At 41.8% G+C, this 27,139-nt stretch overlaps 1 protein-coding gene across 7 annotated transcripts in view; it reads left to right on the top strand.

Annotated features, from left to right (window-relative positions):
• Positions 1–1,951: 1,951 nt before the first annotated feature.
• The window catches only part of SLC38A9 (solute carrier family 38 member 9), a 53,774-nt gene continuing 28,586 nt past the window's right edge, over positions 1,952–27,139 (top strand). Inside the window, exons 1-10 of one of the 7 annotated variants that reach the window (XM_075021254.1) lie at positions 1,962–2,286; positions 6,870–6,926; positions 10,380–10,491; positions 11,365–11,516; positions 19,591–19,723; positions 20,299–20,420; positions 20,560–20,623; positions 20,735–20,828; positions 21,803–21,973; positions 25,479–25,538. In XM_075021254.1, the coding sequence (XP_074877355.1) occupies positions 11,413–11,516; positions 19,591–19,723; positions 20,299–20,420; positions 20,560–20,623; positions 20,735–20,828; positions 21,803–21,973; positions 25,479–25,538 (748 nt within the window). In that variant the 5' untranslated portion in view covers positions 1,962–2,286; positions 6,870–6,926; positions 10,380–10,491; positions 11,365–11,412. Of the gene's footprint in view, positions 2,287–2,704; positions 2,853–6,869; positions 6,927–10,379; positions 10,492–11,364; positions 11,517–19,588; positions 19,724–20,298; positions 20,421–20,559; positions 20,624–20,734; positions 20,829–21,802; positions 21,974–25,478; positions 25,539–27,139 lie in introns of those variants that run through there. The other 6 variants (XM_075021255.1, XR_012649090.1, XM_075021251.1 and 3 more) reach the window with 6 other exon arrangements.

Below are 27,139 nucleotides of genomic sequence, written 5' to 3'. Positions count from 1 at the left end.
GTTAGCCACATGACCATGCCTCTGCAGTGATGGGACAAGTTACTTGTTCATCTACTATAATGTTCTATAATGCCTCAATTTTATGAATTTGTGCATGATAATTATCTTACACCTGCAAGTACAGAGCAAAGTATACCTTAAAGCTAAATCAAAAGAATATTCAACATAGTGTGAGGTGGAAATTTTTGAAAGAGCCGGATTTAATACCCTCTTTGTCTTACAGTTGTACCAAGAGGTCCTAAATGAATTTAGGCTCCCATTTTTATAGACAGTGCCCAGGCATGTAGGAAGGGACACTCTTTGCCCAGAAGGTAATGTGTCATCAGAATAGAAAGCCACAGCACAAATACTGCAGGACTGTGACTGAACACCCTTTTGTGACATCAGCTGTTGGCAGCAGTTTTCATGAGGGAGCAGGAGGAATCTCTACACTTCTGTTTGGCTCGCTTGCAGTTCTTACAATATAACATTTTCCCTAAGCATAATTCGAGGACCATAGTTGGTGACCAAGAATGCAATGAAGTACAGGTCATCTATCTGCTGTAATAGTAACTATATAAGTCTTTCATAAGCATAGGACACAGAAGGCAGGCTTGCAAGAGCAACACGAGATGCTTGCATGCTCAAAAGAAATGAGGTTTTCACACATCTCTACTTTTGCAGGTTTTAGTTTAATTCACTTTCATAGCACCAGCATGTGGTGTCAGCATTGCATTTCAAATTCTTGTGGTGGCAGGGGGACAGGCTCCCTGACTCATTGACCAAAATCTTCAGCTGTCCAAGAGACACCACATACACTTGGATTCTAAGAGGGGCTCAGAGGCAAACGGTGGCAGTGAATTTGCTGGGCTACACAGAAGGAAGAGTTTTGGTCCGACTGAGCTTGTGCACAGTTGAATTGCAGGATGACGGGCGGTGTTCGCCTCTGCTGCCTCATTTCCTCTGCAGTCTGAAAATTCAATTACACAGCAGTTTTACTTGCAGGAGCAGTCCCGCTGCTAGCCACACAATCTGGCTTGGGCTGCGCTTGCACAGACAGTACAGACTGGGAGTTGTGTCTCGCTTTTTGTGTGTGAAATGCGTTCATCTGATTCATGTCAAAATAAACAATGCTAGGGCTGCATAACAAAATGTGACCCTCACTGTATATGTAATCTTTAACCATTTTGTTGGTCCTCGTATAACTGCAGGCTGGGAGGAGACAGACGATATGTATATAGTTCTTTTTTGCCAGCCCAAAACCAGTTTTGTTGTTAACTGCACAGTGTTAAATGAGATCCTAGGGGAGAACTGAGGCATTTATCATAGTATTAAGCGAGGTTATGAACGGGGTGATCCTTAGTATGTATAAATAGAAGGTGTGTATAAATAGAGGGTGTATTGAAATGGCAGTGTATTGGCCATTTTGTTGTATGCATTTGTTGAGGGGGAGGTGTCTGTTGTGAACTTGTTTGGGTTCTGGTGGCTGCAGCTGTGTCTGCAGGCTGTTACACAGGTTGTCTGCTGCCGGACCAAGCCCTGGGGAGCCTGGTCGGAGATACATTGTATAGAAGACCCTCAGCCAACGAGGAGAGTTCGAGAAGTTTCTAGAACTACCGCACCTGCACAACCAGGAGGTGGAGATTCTTTTAGAAGAACACGCCTAGTATGAATATGTAACTAATGTTAGACTATAAAAGAGGCTGGGTTGTTTTTCACAGCGCACATCTTGGTAGAGCAGAGGGTATGGGTGTGCTCAGTGCCATTTGCTTGCCTTTATTCATTTAATAAATTAACTTTGATTGGAATCCTGTTTGAGACTAAATTCATTTATCACATTGTGGAACGTTGTTCTCACGTGGGGAAGCTATCTCTGTATCTCTGCTGTCTTCCTTGCATGCGCTTCAGCCATTTTCCCAAGCATGACCTATAGATATCCCTAGAATTTTTACTTCAGCCAGGGTTTCGGTGATGAAAAGGACATGTTCCCAGCTTAACTGGGACCAAAAAAAAAAAAAAACCACCCCTCTAGGATTAAAAACGGTGAACTGAAGTGTCGCACGCCGCCCTGAGCCGGGCAGGGCCGGGGGCGCGCGGTACGTCACTGCCCAGGGGCGGTGCTTGGCCAGTCACGTGGGGGCCAGCGCGGTTTGTTTTGGCAAGCGTTAGGTCTCCGCGTTGACAACACACCGACGGCCGAAGCACGGGAGGGAATGGGTGCGCTGCTTTTTTTTTTTTTTTTTCCTAAACAGAGGCACCTCATCCACCGTCACCAGCAAGCACAAGTCTTTTCTTCGCGGCTGTCTGGTAAGTGCTCGGCCGTGCCGCGACGGCCTCACTCGGCAGCTTGCCCGGGCACGGAGCCCGGTGCCCCGCAGCGCTCGTCCTTCGCGGCGGCGAGGCCCCGGCGCCTGAAGAGCGGCGCGCCTGGCTGCCCAGCCGGAGGCGTCCCTTACGAAGGAACGGCGGGGCGGGCGGGAGCGCCCACCGAGGGCCGCGGCGCCGCCGGCCCTGGGCCGAGCCCGCAGGCTCGGCAGAGCTACGCCTAGCTTCCCGTGTTCGGTGCACCACGGGCAGTCACCCCCTGAGCCCGGGCCCGGCGCAGGGCAGGCAGCAGCCGACGGCGGGAAGCTCCCCGGCGCGCTGAGCCCCGCCCCGCCGGCCTGGCGCCGCGCACGGCTCCCTGGGAAGCGTAGTCCTGCGCTCGGCAGCGCCCGGGCGGCTTCCTCGGCGGAGCCGCCCTCGGGGACTACGCGGCCCGCCACGCCCGGGAGCTGGGGGCCGCCGGGAGCCTCCGGCCCCGAACCGGCCCCGGCCCCGGCCCCGGCCGTTTCCTGTTGCCGCCGCGGAGCGAAGCGGTGCCGCCGCCGCAGGTAGAGGAGTCGCGTCTCTTTGTGCGGCGCCGGCTGGCAGCGCCCTCGGGCCCGGCCAGGGCGCGGGGCGGGAAGGGCGGCTCGGCGGGGACGCGCCGCGGGGCCCTCGGGGAGCTCCACGAACGCGGGGCGGCGGCGGCGGCTCTCGCTGCCTCGGCCGCTCTGGCCGGAGCGCCGCCTGCCGTCCGGCTTGCTCGGCCCCCTGAGGGGGGCGGCGGGCGGGCGAGCGGGCCGGCCGAGCCGGGGCGCTGCCTGCCTTCGGGGCGGGCTCGGGCTCGGGCTCCGAGGCGCCCTGCCAGCCGCCGAGGGCGCCGGCTCCGCGGGGCGGAGGGGGCCGGGGTGGGAGCGGCTCGGCCCGCAGAAACTGACCCGCGGCGGCGGCGCCTCGTCCGGTTCGACCGTAACGTGTTACGTGGGAAAACGACCAAAACATCAGAGCGTTGTCTGGCGCACAGAGGCGGCATGAAAGCTTTTGGGGCGATCCGTAACTGAGGGAAAAGCTCACATCGGTTTTGACGGGCCTGTGGACCCATTAACCTAAAAAAAAAAGAATAGTGTTAAAAATATAAGTTAATCCCTAGGGTGATAACTTTATCTTCTTGTAAGTATTTCTTTACAGTCTCCACAAAAAAAAATCCATAGACAAATAATAGAAGCTTTATCTGTTGAAGACAAATTAATCTTTAATTTTTTCCTAATTTTACTTAGACTTATCATGTGGCAGCAACCACATACCCATTGGTTCAGTCTGAGGTACGCTGAAGCTCAACAGTGGTTCAGCTTGCGTACTGAAGAGTCTTTTTTCTCCCCAAAGTTACTAGCTTGAATTTACTAGTTTACATTGCTTATACAGTTTAAATCATCTTCACCCAATACAGTTGTAGGAGAGTGTGGACAAGCTAACCAGTGGCAAGCTGACTCAGTTTTAAGGAGGTCTGAATGTATGCTACTACTCTTAGGGCTGGTATAGTATTCTCCAGTCCTTTCTGATGGAGGACTCACTGCCCCAAAAGAGGAACCAAGGAACTCTGCTTTGAAGTTCTTGTCTTTCAGTGTAGAGCCTGCTTATTTCTCACAATTTATACACACACAGCCTGCAGTTTACTTGAGATTTATGCCTTGAGCTTTATTCATCCATTCACCTACTCAAAATTTAACAGAGGACCAGGTCCCCCCAAGCAGTGCTTTCAAAAATAATTTTGCTTATTTGAACTAAACACTTTCATTAGTGGATTCTTGTATTTAAACCGTGAGTATGAAGTGGGGTTTTGGGAGTAGTGGCTTTAAATAAGAAATGAAGCAAGATGTGTCCACAGTTTAAATTGTCACGGTTTTATTTGTCTAACCTAGTTGACTGGGAGCTATCCTCTTAAGAACCACTAGAAATCTCAAAACAAAGAAAGAACAGCTTTTGGTGGCAGAATTCCTACAAAATTATTTAAGACTGCAGCTGTAATTAGACAGGTTGAAAAGTCAACTTATAGGTGACTAAGTTCTGTGATTTTATTTTAAGGTCCATGACTTCCAAATTAAGAGTTCTGGCATCATCCATGATGGCTGGTCCACAGGGTCTCCTACATGGGGAAATTGTTACCAAACCACTGCGAACGTCAGTGCAGCAACTTTAGCTTTAGTAAGGTGGAGCATAAACAGCTGTTGGAGCTCCAGCTGCTGTTTTCCCAGCACCACGTCCAACTGCAGTGGTAGCCATGATGGCATGGTAGAGGCTGTGGTGGTCATGGCCCTTCTCTGCCTTCCTCCCCCTGCCCTCTGTGAAAGGTTCTTCGATAAATAGCAGTCCTACAAGCCAGCTAAGCGCTGTCTGTGCTCATGCGATGACGGACTAACTGAACACAGTTTTGTTCCTGCTATGGGGTAAACCTGTTTGGTAACCCTCTTGCGTTGCTTGGGTTGTAATTGAATGATCTGTTGAGATGGGTGTCTCATCATACAGCATTGACACACACATTTGTAACTGAGCCATAAACTCATCATTAGATTCACAGTGCAAGCAATTTGTAATACAGTTTTGTCATCCAATACAAAGAAGACCAGATCACAGCACAGCCACATGGCTAGAATGAGGTTTTTAAATTTGCTGGGTCAGTATCTTCACTCTTTGAAGCTTCTGAGACTTTGTAAATGGGGGGGGGGGGGGGCAGGGGCAGGGGCAGGCAGAGAGAGAACCTGAACCCAAGGAAAATCATGTGGAGTGTAGCCTGGACTGGGAAGACTAACTTGCATACCTCTAGGTATTGCTTCACACTTTGTGACCAGCAGCAGAAAACCTGGATTATTAAATTCTCATCCACTTGTCCCCTTTTACTGCCTTTCTGATGTAGTGCTTCAGATGTTTGTAGGAGAGTTACAAATAGGACAAGAGGGCATACTACATCAGCTTCACCCCAGGCAACCAGTGAAATTATATCCTGGAAAGAAAAGGGACAACAGGATTCAAAGTCTATGCAGACTTTTTACCATTGAAGGATATCTTGACATTAATGGTGTTTGAATATGTAGGTGATTAGATACTAATAGTGGTTAGGACTGTATTGATAGCATATGATTGGAAAAAGTAATTGCTGTTTCAAGCCCTTACCCAGAAGAGAATCCCAAACTTATTTTAGCATGCTGACAGTTTGGACAGGCTTTTTATGTCTGGAAGAGTATTTCAAAATTTCCTTCTAGATGTAGCCATTTCTTCATAAGTGAAAGGTGGACAACTGAGCATGCTTTAGTGTCAACATTGCTCCAGATTTGTGGGGGTTTTGGTACTACAAAGGTACATCAAGAGTGTATTTCCTTTATAATAGAAATTGTGGCAGATCTACCTTTTTATCTTAATAACTATGCTAGATACAGCCATAAAAGTTTAGGGAGGTGTTTTCAACAGCACTAAACGCTGACTTTCATGGGGGTAGCAAAGCCAGAGTATTCCCTCCTGGAGTCAAATGCTTGGAGGAGTACATAGCAGGTATCAGTTACGTGATAGATTAGGAGTTTCACAAGCAAAACCAAACACTTTCCTCGCCAAAGCTGAGTTACAAAGGAAAAGAAATACGGGTGCAGAGAAAACATTCTTACAGCCTTTTCCCCTCAGCAGCAATACAGCATGCTGCAGGGGAAAACATAAAATTTCTTCCTTTGTTCCTGCCTTATCAATAAGATTTTAGTTGTGGGAGAATGCAGTTATCAGTCTCTCTGATCTTCCATCTTTGCTGCCACTAGTAGAAGTTAGGAGAGGCATGATGGTTGTGGCAGAAGAAGACAGAAAGCAGGTCCCTCCAGGTAAAAAAAGGGAACTTGCAGAAGAGTAGAATAGTGACAAGCAAATGGCAGAGGACCTAGAGAGACAAGAAGGACTTTTAGAGAAGAATATAGGGTGCAGTATATTGAGGAGAAAATCGCTTTTTCTCATTCATTACCAAATATGTTACAAAGCAAAGCCAGTACCTGTGCACAGAAAATTAAACAGAGAAACCTGTGTTTAAAAGAACAGAGGTTGCAAAGTTGAAGTATTCAAAGGTTGGATTATTAAACTTATCTAAGTTTAATGAAAATTAAAATTGCTTAGGCAATCTTACCTCATCTTGGTACATACAAATTATGATATTGATTAGGAATACTTAGTTATCAGATCATTATTTTTCTCAGGCTGGACAGTTCTTAGAATAGGGAATGTTTTATTAGAGCAGCAAAGTGATAGTGTTCAGTTCACTTTTGCATGAGACAGATGTACCTTATTTGCTGCTTAAAAATTTTTAACTGCTCCTCTTTGACATTTTTTGCAGTGCTTAGTACGAATCACAGCTAAGTTTTACATAAAAGTTAATTTCTCTTCACAAGGTATCTATGAGCTAAGGCGAGTATTGGTATTATCCTTATTCTAAGGACAGGGAATAAAACACAAGGAAAAATCCACTAATTTTGAATGCTCAGTTTGAGAGTCACTTGGTTGCTTTCAAAATATTTAACATCATTCAGTGGTCACAGCACAAATGCTCTTTTGTTTTGCAGCGTTACGTGACGAAGGTTCTGAGCAGAAGGAAAAAAACAGGGAAAATACTGTCAGAGGTAGGTGGTCCTTCAGGCTGTCGTTTTAGTTATGCTTCTAGCATTGCCTTCTTTCTTCCACAAACCATACCTGTGTCTCTTCAAATGGGCAGTGAAACTGCTGGTTCTGGAGAACTACAACCCAGACAACCCCAGATAAGACCCAAAACAATTATCTTCCTCTTTAGATTTATTTTTTTAGCCAGATCTATTCCCCAGTCCTGTTCTTTCCACCAGGACAAGAAAGAAGACACATAGCTGCGCCACCACAAATAGGGGGAGGAAAGACTGTGAGAATGAGCAACAGGGAACAGTGATGCTTTTGTAACTCATAGCACTGCTGAAGACAAAGTACCGTGAATTCGTATCACCAACTCCAGATACGCTACAGCTGGCAGGAACCTCTTTCCCACTTGCAGTAAAATCCAGTTTGACAGCAAATGAGTCAGATATCTTTAAAAGAGCCTTCTCCATTTCTAAGCAGCCATACATTAATTCCCAGAGATCCATAGTAATTCTCCAAATGCAACAGTGGCCTCATGGAAACTGTAAGCACAGTGTATCATGAAATATAGAAACAGAATGAGGTTTGTCAAGCAACTTTGATTTTTGACATGAATTCCTTGTGTTAGACATCCCCATCCTGATTACAGGCTTTTTTAAGACCATATAGCAAATACTGCATGTCATATCACAGGTTTTTAAAAGAAACCTCTGGAATGAGGTGAGCATAGATCAGATACCCGGTATAAAAAAATCTTTAGGTAACTAGGACACTAGGAAAGTAAGCAGTTGAGAAGAGGTTATTGTAATGGAAACTGTCAGGCAGTAAGTTCAGACGGCACAACTGGCTCCATCCCGTGTATTAAAAATGTTTATTGAGACTGCAGTCCAGCCAAAAGCGGTAGAAATTAGATAAAAGAGAGGTTGATCAGGTTCATTCTTCTTCATTTTGCTCTTCTGCTTATGATTGTCTTTTAAGCTGTACTGGCTCTAGCTGCAGACTTGACATATGTGATAGCTGCATCTATTTGTAATCAATTTGCTGGTCATAAGCTTCACCTACCTGTTCTTAACAATAAGCACTTAAAAAATAGGTTGGTTTTGCCAATCCAGCTTTTAAGTAGACCCTAGAGGGTCAGTAAACAACAACTCCATAAGCCCCAAATCACACTGTCAAGCCAAACTTAGTGTATGCTATGTTTTGGAAGGATTATTTTTCTTTACAGAATACTATAAAATGTTCTGAGTTCTTTATTTATAGCCATAGTGCAGAAAAAATCAAACTGGTGATCAATGTTGTCTGCATTTGTCAGATTGAATTGTAAAGCACAAATACATTATTTACAACAGGTTTTAAGGAATGGATGTGTTCAAAGCAGTATCTTAAATTAGCATGTCGTGTCTGCTTTATCTGCACCGTAAACCAGGGCCTGTGGAAGGAAGGGATCTCAGCACCACAGTCTTCTGGAAAGTTCTGGCTAAAAACACTTCTGAGTATTTGGGATTTGAATTTATTTCAAATTTCAGTTCAGTCATTAGGAATTTAAATTTTCATCTGCATTTTTATGACTGAATCCAAAGTGTGATTTAAACTCAGAGATATTTGTAAAATGCAGAATGAGTGAGGGATCTGTATCTGAGGTGTATCTGTTCAGAAAAAGCATGCAGGATGTTAAGGTGAAAAAGAGAAAAGAATGGAATAAAAGAAGATAATGCCACATTACCAGTCTTCTACCCAAGACCACTGGTGACGTCTTAGAAAGAAGGAGGCTGTAGAATCTAGAGGTGACAATTAAAAGCAAAAAATAAAAGTACATGAAGGCTGGTGTCTTCAGGGGTGGTCAGAGGGATGCAAAAAGTATTCTGTAATGGGAATGTCAGAGGAGTAGGTGGATATCTGTAGCAGTGCATGAAATCCCTGGGGTCTTTGGGTTTGTTTCAGAAGTATTTAGCTGCTGAAGGAAGTTGGTGTGCACTGGGATGAATTTAACAGTGGAGTGTGCAGGGAATCAGTAGGGAGGAAGGAGGTGACCTAGAGCTCTAGAAAGATAAGGGAAATCAATAGGAAAGAAGTGAACAAGAGGAGAGCTATAAACGGGGTTTGGAAGGGAACAGAGTGCCACATGAAATAAAAATATTGCTGTGAACTAAGAAATCTCATTGTAAGCAGTGCTTAGTAAAGGCAAGTTTGTAAAGCAATTTTGGCAGTGTGTAGAAGAGACAGAAAATAGAGAGGAGTTGAGCAGGAATTTGTAAACTGAGCATCACCAGAGGAGCTGAGAAGGATGAGAGAATGTAAGACATTCAGTTGAGGCCAAAGAACCAGCAGCAATAATGTGGAAGAGAAGGATTTTAGGGCAAAGAATCTGAGCTGATGGTTCGTAGAAGGGCTAGAGTGGCAGAAGAGAGGAAACAGTAAGTTAAAGTAGGTAAGAGAAGCCCCATCTAGTAAAGGCTCTGGAAGGAGGAGAGGAAAAAGCATTAGAGAGTGTGACAGCAAAAATGAAGTGCAAGAGAAAGAGGATGCTATCAGGGAGTGCAAATAAGGCTCTTAAGATTGCCTGGGTTATTATCAATGATAGCTTGTTATATCCTCTCAAAGAGCTAAAATGAACAAGAGAAAATCATGCCTTTAAACTCATAATCATGCCTCAGTAACTTTGTTCCAATCTCGTCATGGATGCTGAAACTAGGAGGAGACTGGCAGCACTGCCAGATGAAATGGCTTCACCCATGGACTATCGCCACTTTGCACAAGCACGTGAATGTGTGCAGCCAGACAACAAGCCCCAAGCTTTGGATTTAAAGCAAGGGAAAGAATGGTTAACTTTCATCCCGATCAGTCTTCCCAGTCCTGTTTAGTGTGGGATCACACAAATGCCCTTAAGCTGTCAAGGGCAGGACTAGTGCTTTCAGTAGCATTTCCATGAACTGGAGCCTCCGGTGGTCCCCTCCCCTGGAGAGCAGAGAGCCATTACCTGTGCACAGCACACCAGCGGCAGGGAGGGAGAGGGGGAGCGGGTCCCTGTCATCTAAAACGCACCTCCTCAGCAGGTTGAGCCAGACTTAGTGCTTTGGCAGTCCCAGTCATGCGCTCCTTCAGTGTTTTCCCACTCCTCCTTTAGCAATTGTTTGAACCCCAGAGAGTCAACATGGTTGAAAACTGCTAACTTTCCTTCCTTTTTCATCCTCTCCTTCAAATTCTTTGGGATTTTTTTTACTTAGGCAGGATGAGCTAATGAGAGAGGATTGGCAACATACAGCTAGGAAGGAATAGAAGCAGTGCTTAACTTAGGTTGATGTAGTTTGGGGGATTGGGCCTTTACAGTGTATTTCGCTGAGGATACAGGAGGATGACACACACCTCATTCTTCCTATCTTACCTTCCTCCATCACCACCCCAGGTTTCAAACATCCAGTGCCGTTCTTCCTTATCTTGTGCCAGCTCTGGTTCTTATCTCTTTCTGTCAGCCTGTCGAACATTCTAAAGCATCAGGAAACAGTTCCACCGAAAGAGCAGATACTTCTACCGTGTGTTTGAAGAAGTAGTCCTGGCTGAGGAATTCTTCAGGAGGTAGCAGGGGTGAGAGCTGTTAAAGCTGTTACATTAATTCAGCTGCACATGAGATCACAGCAAGTCCCATGTGAGGACTAACTCAGTCTAAGTGGAAATCTATAATCTTAAAAGTGATCTGCTCCCCATTGTTTGGCCAGGAGTGCTCTGAATGCATATAATACATTATTATTAATGTGTTATTAAACCATTTATTGCCTTTAATTCAAAGAGCCTGGACACAGTAGACTGCAATTATGTGATCTTTATTCTGGGAAATATACTGGAAAACTGCATATGTGCCTGCTGCAAAGTTTGAAATAATTTAGTGAAACAATAGTCTCTAATAACTAATAAATTGTTCTTGGCTCTGCTGTTGCAAATTGGAAAGACAGCTCCTTTAAAAATCACACTGGTCTTACAGTGGAGCAGTAAGAAAAGGAGTCCCATGCTTTGAAAGCAAGAAGGTAAGACCTATGTATGAATATATTTCATGTTAATTTGCACACAGTGGACTCGATTCTTAGCTGTGGTAGCTCAAAGGAAATTCAGATTCCTAGCCTTACTTTTTACAAACCTGTTTCAGTACCAATATAAACAACACCATCCATCATATTCCTTTAATTTATATTGCCTCTTGCTGTGCTAAAAGAGATTCAGAGCACAATTGTACATTGAGCACTTTACTTAAATGGATAGTGTGTTGTAAAAAATACTGTCCCCGCTGTACTTGCCCTGTGATGTTTGCATTATGGAATGAGAATTACCAAGTGGCAAATTGAAGGGATTTTCTGGTGCTTTTCATCCCAGGAGCTTCTGAAGCTGTGGGACTCTGCCAATGTTAAATTCATAGCAGGGACACAGTTTTACTTACCTGTGGTTGCCTTGTTTCCTTTTTTTTAGGTCAGAATAACTGACAGAATCTAGAAGGAGGTGGCACATTCACCAAATATGGAAGAGGATACCAAACCTCTCTTGGTTCCTGTCGGAGGCGATGAAAGCAATTATGGAATCATGAATATACAGTTTAATCCAGAAGACTTTAAGTGCAAAAGGTATGAGGAAGGCTGAACCTACAGAATGATTATATAGCAATTAGTTGTTTAATCTTTGCTTTTAGCGACAGAATCCTACAAAGACAGAAGACAAACATTTGGAAACCAGGATCTGAGTACAAACAGTTCCTACTTTGTCTCTATATGATATTATTTCCAAGCACTGGGTGAACAGATGTTCGTATTGTGTTTTGTCTATAAGGATAAGACTCTTCTATTGACATCACTTCAGAGTGAGTGCTGTAATAAGAACTTGGCGTGTGGCCTTTAAAGTGCTCTTCAGACACGGAATATCGTGTGTATACTGAGGCATGATGGTTTTTACTTAGCGCAACAAACTGAAATGTTGAGACTATGCAAGAAGGCTTGCCAGATGGTGTAGATTAATGGCTGCCAGTATGTGTAAGTGGCTCTGTATGGATTCTGCAAATGATGCTGGAAAAATACATTATTTGCTAGTACTGAGGGAATTGAGCGACCTTTATTGCCTGTAAGAAAAAAACGGTAGTATTTTTTGAGATTGAGCAAATATGAAAAATTCATCAGCCCAGCCTTTTGCCATGCCTGTGAAAATAATACATATCTAGCTAAGTGGTTATTTTGCATGTTTTCTTAGAGTTTAACAGCTCTGTTCCCCCAAGGAGGTTGGAGTGGGAGACTTCCTCTGCTGTCGCAGATTTCTGTGAGCTGGTCATGGAACCAAATTGGAGATTGGAGTGGGCACTGCCTTTCTGATGCTAGCTGGAGGCACCTGCTCTGCATTTCTAGGCGAAGGAATAGCCCTGTGGTACCTCTTGGACCCTGTTTAAGGTTCTTATTTTTCCCTTTGCATCCAGCTTCATATTTCAGTAAAACAGTTTTCCTGAAGGAACTAAAGATGGCACTGTTGTATACAAAATCATCTTGTTGGGGCCCACTTCAGCAAAAAAAATGTTCTTGATAATAGCATTTTGCTGCTATCTCAATCTGCAGCCTTGGAAAACCACGAAAGCCTACTTAAACCTTAGCCAGGGGCTAAGCGATCTTCCTTTTTCTCTGGGAGCAAAGGCAGGAAGATAAGTGTCTGAGTGAGCCCAGGGGAACAAATGGAGCACAGGTGTAGGAGCATACAGAATTGTGTGTATAAAGGTTAGGAAATGGTAGAGTACTTTCAGGTGGGAAAAGGAAATGTGCAAAATGACTATGAATTCTTGCTTTATCTTCTTTCTGAGGAGTGTCTGAGCTGCTCAGGGCCCTCCTGGCATAAGGCGACTGCTAATTTATATGGCTTTTAGGAGCTCCCTGTGTTGGAGGAAGTTTGTTTTCTGTTTGAGAAGCACTGGGTTTCAGGTGGTGTGGTGATGCAGTAGCAACAAGAGAAGTTTACACCTTGGTGATACATCAAAATGTCAAGATCTGCTTTTCAAAACTGAGGTTAGGTATTGTTTCCTCCTTGTGTGTTTTTTTTTTTCTTGTGATTTCTTAAGTTTGGACACTCAGCTTCATAAGAGGTCATATAGCATGTGGCATTTGGTTCCCGCCCCAAAAGCAGAAGCGTGTACTTGGATTGTGTTCCCACCTCCACAACCTCCAGCTTTGCAGATCCATCCACTTTGGCCTTACTGCTCGTCCCCGGAGTTCATTCTCCCATTTTCTATAGCTTAATCTTTTGCCTTCCAAGCATGCAGAGGCACAAAGACGAAGGGCATGAGCGCTAGGATAACAGGAAGTCCTGGAAATCAACGTTGAACTCCATGTGTGTGTATTAGAAGAGGCAGCCACAGTTTTAGAAGAAGGAATGAGGAGGAGCAGGCCATCAGGGTCCGTGTCCCTTGTGGTCAGAACAGTGGGCGCATTTGAAGGGCTTCTTCATTAGAGCTTTAGGGAGTAGCAGCTCCAGGGAGAGAGGTTTCTCATGCGTAAAAGTACCAAACAGTGCAAGTGCAATAGTACCTGATTTGCTCTGCTTAGTTTGCTCCTTTTTTTAACTCACTATTCAGAAACCTGATCAGACGTTGGTAGGTGGTCATTTTGCTTTGATTGAGATAGCTCTTGAAGTGTTTTGTGTGATTTGCTTATAATTGCTGTTTGTCTGTCTTAGTGCTGTTCTGTTCTTTTGTTTGGGTTGTTTGAGATTCGACGGCATTTACATAGTTATTTGGTTTTCTTAACAGCTTGGAGGATTTGGGATTTTTGAAAGGCTTTTTAGTGTTTACATAAGAACAATAAGTTAATTGTTTTTTAGAATTGTAAATTATTTAGTCTAGTATTCTTTTGCTAATTTGGGGAAAATATAAAGCCACTTTTAATCCTTTTGAAGAGGATGTTATTGTTCGTCCACAGAGACCTGAATTACACCGTATCAGGTGTGTTTTGCCCGTTTTGTAGGTCCCTTTAAAAACTAGAATGTCGTTGGTGCAATGGCTTATTGATGATTATTGTATGCAAGAGAGGGAGTTTCTTTTTTCCTTCTGACTGCTCTTTAAATCTACTTATTGTCAACAGATACTGCAGTTGTCTTCAGGAATACTTGAACCTTCAGAGAAACAAATGATGTTTTGTGTTGGTTGTTTTGCATATGAAAAAACTGGGCAGTGCCCCCTGCTAAAGGGGGATCAAACCTTCCTTTTTCTATTCTTTTTGAAGTCCCTTAGTGTTCTCACACGATGTTGAAGAGATCAGTAGGTGAAGTTAAACAGTTATAAATTAAACAGTGTCTGTACAGGAGAGTCAGAGAAGCCTTTTTCATGCAGAAGTGGTTGGTTCCCTTTTATTTTCAAAGTTCATTTAACTTGCAAAATGGTAGACAATGGTCAGGACTTACCTGTGCAAAACTACCGTTTCTGCATTCATTATGCTTTTATAGCTCCACACCCCTGTGGTCTTTTTACTCCATTGCCTGCTTTTCATTTTCCTGTGTTGCTAACATTTCTACTAATTCCTAATATTACTACTTCCTAACTGGGAAGAATTAGAACCTTCTTAATTAAGAACCTTCATACTTCTTTGTAAGAGAAGAGTAAAATAGCCTTGCTTTTGACACAGAAGAGGGAACAGTGCTTGAAATGTGGTATGGTAAAGCTTGTGATTCTTTATTTGCTAAAACGTGTATTCCGTGAGCAACACAGGTGGCTTAGTATTGTGCTCTGAAAGGTTATTTTGGTTCTGCATCCAGCATTTTAAGATACTTGCATGGTCATGCTGTAATCATTAGAATGACAATGGTGATATGAATGTGGAAGAAGTTTAAGTAAGATGTATTGCCAAGAGAATAGAAGTCTTATAGGATAGATTATAAGTGTACTGTTTACAATGCTTAAGTAAATTCAGACAGTTTAGAAAGTAAAAATCAAGTCAGTCGTGGAGTTCTTTGTAACAGGTTACCTTAAGAGAAGCACACTGACATCTGTAATGTTCCTATGCAGATAGACAGTTCCTGATTAATAGGAACCGATGAGTATAGTTGTCTTCTTATTACTTTTTCTCCTTACTTTAATTTCCATGATAATGAATCAGTTTTACTCCTTAGTTTCTCCTGTGCCATGTACAGCATTCCTATAATAATTTGGTGACTCAGTAAAACAATAAAGCCATAGGAATTTACTGGTTTTATTTCTGTGTAATAATCCTGTTGCATCCCTGAAAAGTAACTGATTGATGTCGGGTGTCAAAGCAAGCTGTGCAGTAAGCTAAAGTGGCTCCTTGTGGTCTTTTTGGAGGAGAGGAAACAAATTGTTAAGCATTCTATAAAGAAGGTTTTCTCGTATTTATTTAAATATGAAAAGTTTGTCTGATTTGAAGTCATTAATACCATCATGTAAAGCCAAAAGACGCACTGACACAAAAAATTGCATTATATTGTCACAGCTCAAAACTCAGAACACTACTTTTGATCAGATATCCAGAACCAGTTGTTTGCTGTTTAAAAATATTTCAGCAAAGGTACCTGGAAAACAGTATTATTTGGTTTAAAACTTCTTGAGGTAAGTATTCATCATACTGCTTCATTGCTCTGCAAGATGTGGTACATTGCTGACAATACCCAGAAAAAAGTTGTAGCACCCTGATGGATGCTAGCAGTTGCAAGATTGTATGTAGTTTGCCAAACAAATTTTCCTGTTGTGCTGTTCCCCCTAACCCTTCAAATCCAACACTTGAATTTTGCCTAGCACAGTATTTGGAAACAACTTTAATCATGAGCATCTCTTTTCATTTTCTTTGCTTGCAAAAATTGCTGCTGAAGTTCATAATGTGAGGAAGTTTGGACAGAAGCCCTCTTCTCTCTTTTCCTGGACCAGCACTAGAATTCTTATTAACTGTCCTTTTGTGTGAGTGAGAAATAACTAGCAGATGAGCGTAGCTGCAGGTTTTCTGGGAATGCCTTCTGAAGTACATCTGCAGGGTGTAGTGTATGGGAGGTGTGGACCTCCTGCATGAGCTCTTGCATCTTGTCCATACTCATTGTACTGTAGAAAACAGCTGTGTTTTACTGGTGTGTTTGCCCTGGTTAAAAGAGCATTGTTTTTCAGGCTAGCTATTGAAATATAAATTGTAATTGTGTTTTTTTTAGTATGGATATAATGAATTCATTTGGACGCTATAGTCTTATCTCAATGCATGGAAATTGTCTGCGCTGTTTTGCATTGATAGTCACACCCTCCAGTCATGTAACCTCTCCCCTTCCCAGATCACATTGTCCCACATCCTTTTCATAATCATTTTGCCACGTGAGAGATATAATATGATTGCCTGTATAAATCAGAAAGTTTTCTAGGAATATGTTGCAGCTGCTGATGCTTGCATGTTACAGAGTGCTTGTCTGCCAGACTTAAGGTCCCTGAAGAGAGTTTTCCAAAATACACCCCAGATTATATCCTACTTGCTTTGCGCTTTGAAAATCTCAGTCTTTGGAAACTTCTTTGAGAGCTTCTCAGACTTCTGTCTGAGTATGCCCAACAACCATTCTTTGATCTAGGTATAGCTGAGGGCTGGGAAATGTGGAGATCAGGGAGTAAGGTTGCACCCCAGCCTGCCCATATAGCTTCCAAGTCAGACTGATGTTTCAAATTGATCTCTAATAACTGTAAAACTGATGGGTGGACAGTCTATTTTAGTGTAGTTATTTGCTCAGTAAGACTAGCAGTGCAATGGTACCCTAAGAAAAAGAAAATTAATTGTTGCTTTAGATAATTTTCATTCTCAACAGATGTGCACCAGAACGGATCAAGAGGCGAAGTAGCCCAAGTACTGGCGGCATTAAACATGTGCAGCCGTCCAGGCAGGAAGCAGCAGTAACAGATACACAGAATTTCTTTGGGGTTGTTTAGTCTTTTTTTCCTCACCCATAGATTAGATTCTGGATCATACCCTTCTGTTTTGTGCTGGACCATAAATTGCTTGTTCAATCCAGACTCTGTTCATAATACTGAAGAAAATGAAATACCTTTCTCTAAAGAATTTCTTGCTTACAGACAGATAGGTTTTTTGCTATACCTGAAACTTTTTCTTGATACTTGTTTGGTCGTTGACTAATAATAGCACTGCTTTCCCCATAAAATAGGATGTTGTATTCATGTTTTCTGTTATTTTAATTTTAATATCATCCATGGCTTTAATTTGAATTGCTTTAAAAAATAATCTCCCACTGTCTTCCAGTCTGAAAGAATTTTCTTTGACATCAATGTCAGCAGTTGTTGAACACCATTTTGAAGGAAATCTTTGCCACAGATCTGCTCGCTTTGAAGCAAGTGTCTCAGTGTAATTTTTTGACAGTAGCAGTAGAAGTTTATGAGCATGTACTAATAATATTAACTGGAGATGGGAAAAGAGGTAGTCCTCATGAAGCTCTTCACACTGTGCAGCTGCTGTAAAATCAGCAAAACACATACTTTTCATGTTCTAAATTTAATTTGTGTGTCAGTGCTCCAAAAAGAAAACAGCAGAGAGCTGACTGGAGGTGGGGAGGGATTTAAACTTATTACATTTCCTGTTTTCATAACAGCAGTCTTTATTTTAGAGGTCTTCTAATGAAATATTTTTTAGCAGTGTCCAATGATTGGATCAGCCCAATAAATTTTAAGCTAAAACAAGTGAAGTCCTTTAGAGCTGACAGTCCATGTGTATTTTTGTACGTTACGAACCTATGGAATTAGTTAGCCCTGTGTGCCTCTGCCTTGAGTAATAAAACTATTGCTTAAAATGTATTCCTGTTTAATTGCGGTATCTCTCTTAATTGTTTATAAGAACACCACAGAAGTCCACACACAAAACGGGAATTTCCCCCTTTATGTCATAGACATGGGAAAAAAGAGTCAGTTGAGAATGCTTTAAAAATTGAAAATGTGTTCACTTTCATTTCAGTGAGTGGGAAATGGCTTAGTAAGCCTAAGCAGTTTTTTCCATGATGAAGGAAGATGCAAGAATTAATGAAGTCTAAGATGAAAGAATGAATTTGTGGAGAAGGAAGTTATTTTTCTCTGTTTTCCACTTTTGTCAGTTTTTATTAGTCCCATAAATACTCTTGCCTGCTGTGTCCCCTTAAGCACACAGGAATAAGGACCTACCTTCATGTCTTCCAAAGATATAACAACCAGCTTCAGAGCTGTATTCCTTTTCTTCCTTCCAGATGAAAGGTGGTGCCATGGTGCAAATGCTTAATGATTCACTGGGAAAGAGAATGGGACCTTTGTCACAGTATTGAGAGCTGGGGCAGGAGGGGTTGACCAAGTTCCTTTGTAGTCAGAGCCAGAAATGGGTATTGAAAAACAGTCAATTCAAATAGGCTCTGCTTGTATTACGGGAAAAATGGCATGGGTTTATTGCTGACCTAATTTCTGCTCTTGGTAGCCTGAAACTTGTTGGGATCCGTATTTTTGTGGGTTCTGGCTTTGGGCTAGTTCTTGTTTCTGAGTGATTTAAATATCAACCTGGAAGAAGAAGATCAGAAAGCTGATGAGATTGCTTTAGAAATTAAGAGCACTGGTGAAGGGGAAAAAAACCCAAACCCCTATATCAAGGCTTATAGGCCACCAGTATCTCCTCTCTTATGTGAAAAATTAGCCTGTCAGTGCTAGGAGTGAATGTCGCATTTAGGCAATAGTATAGTATGCCTATATGGAAGGAAATTACGCTTGATTAAAAAAAAAATCTTTGCAATATCTTGCTTACATTGCATATCTCTGGTAGCACCCTTTGCGAGAAGCCGATTTGTGTTGTGTTGAAACTCCAGGAGCAGTTTTCATTCTGCTTGCTCTGTACCTATGTGTGTGTAGAGAAAACAAGGGGCATGTGGTGTGGCTGCTTTCTCCTTTAGTGGCTGTGACTATGCCTGCAGTCTAACTCATCTGGGGAAGAGGTAAGGGAGACCACCTGTATTCTGTACATCTCTGTATGAGAGACGTAGGACTTCTGTTGATGACAGTCCTGTTCTCTGCGATTACCCTAATTAAATCTGAAAGGAAGTCGTGAAGTAGCTCAGAACTGCGAGTGGGCATCTGTTGTTTCATGTTCTGTGACAAATTCCATTCCTGGTTGCATTGGCTTAAAAATAGTATGAGCACAAGGACTTACTTGGGCTTGGTTCCTTCCCCATTAAACACAATTTCCTACAGTGTTTTGGGGTAGCTTAGTAGTTCCTAGCCTTTTTTCATAGGTGGTCCTCATTACCACCACTCATTCCTCTCTTTGTCTCTTTTCTGCTTCTGCATTCTCACGCTTTCTGTTTCTACCTCTGTTCCTCATCAGTAGTTCTGGCAACACTGGTTAAAGGCACTAATAAGCTTGGCCAAGCTTATTTAACATGTAGTTCTGGTGTGACTCATTGTTGAGAACTAATAGACTGGATATTAGGTCTGAATTTTGATGTTATGTTGCCCCACAGAATCTGCACAAGAGGCCATTTTAAAGTGGATGATATAAACACATGATTCTTTCATGGATGGCAGCTTACCTTATGGCAGTGATACTTTTGCATTTGCTTTGTGTCAGTGAATGACAGACTCATCCTGAGTGATGCTAAGCTGTTTTCTGAGTTGTATGTTAGCCCTTGTATTCTAGGGTTTTAAGGGTTTTCCTTTCTTTTTTTCCCCTCCTTTAGACCATTTCATGTGGAGCCTACAAACATAGTCAGTGTGAACGAGGACATGCAAAGAGTCACTGATGAAGCTTCAGCAATGAATAAGCGAATTCATTACTACAGCAGGCTCACGTCTCCCGCAGACAGGGCATTGGTAAGGCAAAGACAGGGCCAGATTAACTGAGTGGTGTCTGGCATGTTGGGTCTTCCACAGCCAAGGTTTATAAAAGAAGCACGAATAAAAGTAGGGGGAAGATTGCTCTGCAGCTTGCTTTGAGGTAAATATCTAGTAGCTGAGTGCCTTAGTAAGGTCTTGTGTTATCACAAGTTGTGATTGACTTTTTGTGCAATGCCTTCACCATCCACAGAAAACAGACAAACAGCTTGAATTTTTTTAACAGTGGTCCAGGCTGCTCAAATGTGTGTACTCCTTTCTCCCATCTATAAGAGGATTTAAGCAGTGGTCAGCTGCAATGATTGAACTAATATAGTCTGTGCATAGTATGTTACATTTTGTAGAAGAAAAATCTGTTTTTCTGCTGTCTAGCTAAAAATCCTATCAACTGTTTTTTTCTCATGGGGAGAAAATTAATGTAGGGCAACCTTTTTTTTTTAATGCATTTTTCATTGAAAGATTTTGTGATTTACAACAGTTGGCTTGCTGTATTTGGGACAATAGTTACTTTGGTGTTACTAATAAGTCTTTTTTTTTTTTTTCCCATTTGTTAGATTGCTCCTGATCATGTACTTCCAGCACCTGATGAAATCTACGTGTACAGTCCATTAGGAACTGCTTTTAAAGTTGACAGTTGCACAGATGGCTATGGTAAAAACTCCAGTGTAGTGACAATGTATGTTAAGCACCTTGCCATATATTAGCCAGAAAATGCATTATTAGTGAATTGTATGCATAACTGTTGCAGCTAAGAGGGTAGTATGAAGTAAGAGTGCTTCTTAAATTATTCACTGGCTTTTTTCTTTTCTTCCTAGATTTATGATATGGAATACAATGATGGGTACATCTATATTAAGTATCCCATGGGGAATAAAACAGGTAGAACTATTAGAAGTGTATGTGTATGAAAATGTTTTTGGCAACATGGCTTGCTCTTCATTTTTCTGTAGTGTTACTGATAAAGTAAAATGTATTTCTCCCTCTTAACAGGCAGGCTTTACTTCTGGAATCATTCTCATCTTACTGATGGGCATTTTGACTCTTTATTGCTGCTACAGAGTTGTGAAATCACGGAAAATGATACGTAAGAAATACAAAGCTTCATAACGCAGATATTTCCATTAAGTGTGAAATACAGAGATCTAATAGATTCTTAGTTTGTCTGTATCTTTAGTATATGTTAGATCTGACCTGCAAATAAAAGCTGTTCCTTTGAATGTCTCCCTACTTTTGTAGTCTGATCTAAGCTCTGTCACCTAAATATCTGTCTTCCCTTATTAGATGGTCCTTCAGTTCTTTGGAACCTAAGTATTATAGCCAAACCCAAACTCTTAGCAAGCACGGTTTCAAATGTTCACTTACTAAGCGTTTGGGGACTTGCAGAGTTAGAGGCTTCCCTTCTGCTCCATAAACACTGTCCAGTTCTCTACCTGTATTTCTGATCATGTTCTGCAGTGGAACAGCATGGGCTGTAGCTGCATCCGCTTGTGTTGTATGTCTGTACTACCCTAATATTTATGTATATTATATGTCAGAAGCAATTTATGGACAATTGCCTCAATGACAGTGGTTCTACTTAGAATGTACTTTTATTGTTCAAAACTCATCTTGCAGCTTTTGTAGTTGGTGCTTTTATGCATAAACTAACCCCTCACTTGCTCAAATAAAGGCAGTTAAGACCTCCAGTTTGTGACAGCTCATTTCATGGCATTGTTGAGGACTAGTTCATGGTCTGGCCTACTTTGCCATACCTCATGCAAAAGCCTTTAGCTGCAAATGCATGGCTGCATTTTTGTCACCATGTCTTATTCCAGTGCTTCTGAAAGTACTCGGAGTAGTAGTATAGCCACAATAAAAGCCTCTACCACTTCAGGCTCCTTCAAAGGCCTTATGAATGTTCAACTTTAAAGTTAACAGCAATCTTCTTAGCCCTTGGAAGCACTGTGAATTTCTGTCAAGAGTGCTCTGAAACAAGAACACATCCTGTCATGAAGAGTTCTACTGACTCTAATGTAACATTTTGTTTAAATATGTTTCTGGTTTTTGTATCTTCTTCAGCTTTAATAGATACCTCAAACTGGGAATTTCCAGATGTTTGCAAGTATTACTTTGGATCCTTTGGTCAATGGTCAAGCCTCTTATTTTCTATGGTATCGCTTGTTGGAGCCATGGTTGTTTATTGGGTGCTTATGTCCAACTTTCTGTTCAACACAGGAAGGTTTATATACAGTAAGTATACATTTTTGGTTAAATTTTACAGCTGTGTTGTGGAAAGATCAAGACTTTGCTTTATACTGAAAAAGAATTGTTCATTTTACTTAATCTTCATTTTTCTGTTACTTTGCCTGAAAAGTCAAGTGAGAATAAGTAACTATGTGTGTGATTATGGGCACAGTCATGTATGTTTTCAAAGTCAGTTTGTCAGTCTCTCTCTTGAAGTGTGGTTTTAATCAAAGGCAAAGTACCAATTACCTGATTTGCATGTCAGTAATGAGGTTTCTTGGTGTAGTTTAAACAACCCAAACCTGGTTGCTTGTTTCCACTTTGTATTTTCACTCCCTCCTTGTTTGCATGGGTGTAACTATTTGAACAGCCACATAACAGGCTAGGCTGTTGCAATGATCCAGATTAATGGGAAAAAAAATCTAGTTTCATTCTAGATTTCAACAAGCACACTTAGAGTGCTACCATATAGAAGGTTCTTGCAAGCGTCCCTGAAGGAACGATGAACTGTAGCAGAGTGTAAGAACAATTCTTAGTCTGGCGTTGCTACAAAAGAAAACATTGGTTATTTACACCCTTGTACGTGCACAGCCACACAAGCTTTTGTGGATACAATCAATTAGGTATGTAGAGTTGTGGGAATAAATGTTGGAATTGAGAGCTTTGAAAATCTGACTCATAGCGTTGAATAGAACAACTAAGATTTAAGAGTTTCTGTTTTGAAAGTAATTAACAAATCTTTGAGGCAAATAACAGCACAGACATTTATACCTCTTAAACAGTGTTTAATTAGAGTTCCCACCATCCCTGAAGGACATACTTTATTGGTTAATGACTGGTATATTTTACAGCTGACCTAATTCATACGTTGTTAAGGCCATTTCATTATAGACTGTTTTTTTTTTTTAATAAGGTTAGCACTTTAATCCTAAATTATTCTTAGCCAAATAACTCCTAATTCTAATAAGCAAACTTCAGAATGATTGAAACAGTTCCTTTTCTAGGAAAGAAGTCCTGCTTTTCCCTTAGATTGGCATGTTCTTTTATCACTTACCTATATTTGTTAGGCGTTCGTATTTAAGTTGTTTGCTCTGTGATAACTTTAATCATTGGATTCTTATCCTAACTTTCATTGTGGCTACTTAATTACTAAGTTGTAAAATGGGTAATAGGATGTAGGTTTGACACAATGGCATCTTCCAGCCATGCGTTTCTAAGTTATTCTAAGCAGGCTACTGTATTTCTTGTACATTCAGATGACTTTTTAAAAATTCTGCACACACAATTTAGGTGGGAACAAATTTATTTCCTAAGGGAGGATAGTCTAGAAATTAGTAGTACGCAAAGAATGCAAGAACTGTAAGCCAGTTTGAGTGCACCCTCAGCAAGTTTGAGTGTACCCTCAGCAAGTTTGCAGACAACACCAAGTTGGGCGGGAGGGTTGATCTGCTCGAGGGTAGGAAGGCTCTACAGAGGGATCTGGACAGGCTGGATCGATGGGCTGAGGCCAATTGTATGAGGTTCAACAAGGCCGAGTGCTGGGTCCTGCACTTGGGTCACAACAACCCCATGCAGCGCCACAGGCTTGGGGTGGAGTGGCTGGAAAGCTGCCTGGTGGAAAAGGACCTGGGGATGCCTGGGGGTTGGCAGCCAGCTGAATATGAGCCAGCGGTGTGCCCAGGTGGCCAAGAAGGCCAAGGGCATCCTGGCCTGTATCAGAAATGGTGTGGCCAGCAGGAGCAGGGAGGTGATCGTTCCCCTGTACTGGGCACTGGTGAGGCCGCACCTCGAGTGCTGTGTTCAGTTTTGGGCCCCTCACTGCAGGAAAGACATGGAGGTGCTGGAGCATGTCCAGAGAAGGGCAACCAAGCTGGTGAGGGGCCTGGAGCACAAGTCTTGTGAGGAGCGGCTGAGGGAGCTGGGGTTGCTTAGTCTGGAGAAGAGGAGGCTGAGGGGAGACCTTATCGCTCTCTACAACTACCTGAAAGGGGGTTGTAGTGAGGTGGGTGCTGGTCTCTTCTGTCAGGTGGCTGGAGATAGGACAAGGGGAAATGGCCTCAAGTTGAGGCAAGGGAGATTTAGGAAAAATTTTTTTACTGAGGGGGTTGTCAAACTTTTGAACAGGCTGCCCAGGGAAGTGGTTGAGTCACCATCCCTGGAGATACTCAAAAAGCGAGTGGACGGGGTACTTCAGGACATGGTTTAGTGGGCATGGTTAATGGTTGAACTCAATGATCTTGAAGGTCTTTTCCAACATAAATGATTCTATGATTCTATAAGTATGATATCTTGTCTTTTTTTTTTTAACATGGTGTCCCATCCTTTTGTTTTGTGTTTGTTTTATGAAACAAATAAATAAAAAAATACAACTGCTAGTCCTAAAACACTTTTTAAGTACAGAGGAAACATAGGTTGGATATCCATCTATAAGTAATTCTAAAGAGCTCTAATTCTCTAAGACCTATCAGTTCTTTTGATGGCTTCACACTAGGTACTTTTTTTTAACTAGTAAAACAAAGCAGTGGTGAAGTGAGGAGGTGACGAATTATTTTAGTTAAATCTTCTGATTGCTGAACTAACTGAACTGATATCAGTAAGTATAAGAAACTCGGTTGTGATTCAGGGTGTCATAAATAAAAATGAAGAAACAAAAAATAGAAAAAAGTCTTGTGGGAACAAAACTTTTTATGGAAACAAGTTGCTGTTAATTGCATTAAAAAGATCTGAGGTCTACTGCCGCAGTTGATTTTCTGTGTGCATAATACACCCACATGCAGCAGAAGCAAATTTTAACAAGAGACACACTAATTAAATTTCCAAGCTGATGGGCATTTTCTGTGTATATATGTACATAAATATAAGGAAATTGCTATCCAACACTCTCATACTGGTGAAGTTGCAGAAACTAAGAAATACCTGGTGTGGCAGACCAATAAAGTAGCACAGGAGTGTACTGGAAACAAAATACTACTAGAGATGACTGTAGACAGTGAGACTTAAATCTTTTTCCAGAGATACCTTTCTTTAAAATACAACATGGAAAAAGCATCCCATGGAGTCTCTTCTGAGAAAAAGATTAGAAAAATTAGTAGGGGAAGCTTTTTCCATATAATACCATCTGGACTAAGGATGTAGTTGCATGCACTATTTTTCTGTCCCAAAAGAGACTGGTTTTAAGATGCATCTCCCCACTAACCTACTGTACAACACTGCAGACAGAGGAGCTGGGACAAGTGGAGGTGTGCTGGGGAAACAGGAATGAGCAGCTGGGAGGGGAGGTTTGGGAACTTCATAAAAGGACGGGGCTGCTGAGAAGAAAGTAGTGCAGTGGGGGGCTACTTTAAAACACTTCTAAAAGAAAGTTTTAAAATATCCACTTGGGGTTGGGGGAATTGCAAGTGCCTCTGATGTCATTTTCCGAAAGATTTGCTTACTTAATTTTTATCAAGTCAATAGACAAAAGCCTAACAGCAGGTTTGGGCCATTGATAGTAAGATTTTCTTCTTTTCAGACTTTGTGCATGACATTAATGTAACAGATATTGTTCCTGGCACGAATGGAAGTAACAAAGGTAAGAGCACTTATTAGTATTGTTTCCTGGTTTGGGGTGGGGGTTTAAAGGCAGATCATCATGTTTCCATGCCTAACCACATTCCAGTTATAAAGTGTATATAATAAATTCTAACTACCTGGTTTTTAAAAAAACTGTAATTTTCTGGGATTTGTACTTTGTACTGATTATCTGGGATTTGTACTTCCACAAATAACCACACACTTGGAAAGCTTAATAGTTGAAAAGAAAAAAAAGAAGTGAGGGTGGGAATAAGGTTTAAAAAGCAAATTACAAGTGTGTGTATACCCAGACAGATCCTCCTTAAAACCTCTTAACAGTAGTTGCTCAGTGAGGAATTGCCTTAAGGAATTTTATCTTTCGCACCCTAAAGTTAAGGCACATCAGATCTGTTTACTGTTTAAAATCTTGGCTGGGACATCTTTGCTCCTGACCACCTCTACAGCAACATTCTTAATTACAAAAATGCCATAAGAACAGCTTTAATGATGTTCAGCACAAAAAGAAACAAATGTCAGGCTAAATGAGCATCCGCTTGTGTTTTGTGGAGAGTCTGACATTTGCACAACTAAGGGAAGAAACCGCAGTCAAGTATGAAGACAGGTCTGTTGCAAGTTCTTAAGTAAGCAGAATAATGTAGGATGAAGGCAGGAGCTATGCATTGTCAGCCTCTGATCTTGCTACCTATATATAGTAACTGAACATGTAGTGCTTTGTTAAAGCAGAAAATTTTCTGTATCCTGGGTACTTAGGGGAATGGGGAAACATTTCAGTACCAGCCAGACAGCTACGTCACACTAGCTGCAGCCGTGTTTCTGGAGGGCAGCTCTTGGAGTCAGGCAAAGGAGTTGAGAAATAAATTCTGAAAACCAGTTGATTTGCATTTGAGCTAGCGTTGAATCCTGTTTCTACTACAGTCCTTACCAGCAAGGCACCAATAGCTGCTGCAGTGCTCTTTCTCTTGTGCTCTGTCCTGCTTCTGCTGTTCTGTCCCATTCTTAATGCAGCAGGGGGTATAACTTGGAGACAAAGTAGACAACAATATTCCACAGCATCTTCCAGCAACTGGAAGATTTAAAGCAGCTGCTTCACAAAATTAACGGCTGCCAGATGCTCAAATGACTCTTGGCAGGGCATTCAGGGCTACCAAGGAGATCAGTAACAACAAAAGCATTTTTCAAGGTCTGTGAAACAGTCCTCTTATAAGCAATGGAGAGACAGCAAATGAGAAAACTGGAAGTAACATAATGGTCTCTCAAGAAATTTGGCAGAACACTTTTTACACCTTTGCCTTTGTAACAGAACAGGCATGCAGCCAATGTAGGAGGGAGGCTATCAAGTATTGCAGGATGCCAAAATTTAAAATAAGACATTATAAGAACAGTAACACAGGTTCATATTTCAACATGTAACTTTGTAGGCATGTGTTAGAAAGAAATGCTGATTATAACAAAAATCAAATAAACACATTTTTATCAAGGGATCTTTTTGTTTGGTTGGTTTTGTTCCAGTCACTTGTTCAGGTGCTGCCATTGATCAGCCACCATGTAACAGCAGTGAGATGTTCCCTTTTGGCAGTGTTATGGGTGCATATATTATGG

This window comes from Buteo buteo, chromosome Z (genome assembly GCF_964188355.1).
Source record: "Buteo buteo chromosome Z, bButBut1.hap1.1, whole genome shotgun sequence".
NCBI classification, from domain to species: Eukaryota; Metazoa; Chordata; class Aves; order Accipitriformes; family Accipitridae; genus Buteo; species Buteo buteo.
Note: the sequence above shows the minus strand (reverse complement) of the source record. Positions and strands in the feature narration are given on the sequence as shown.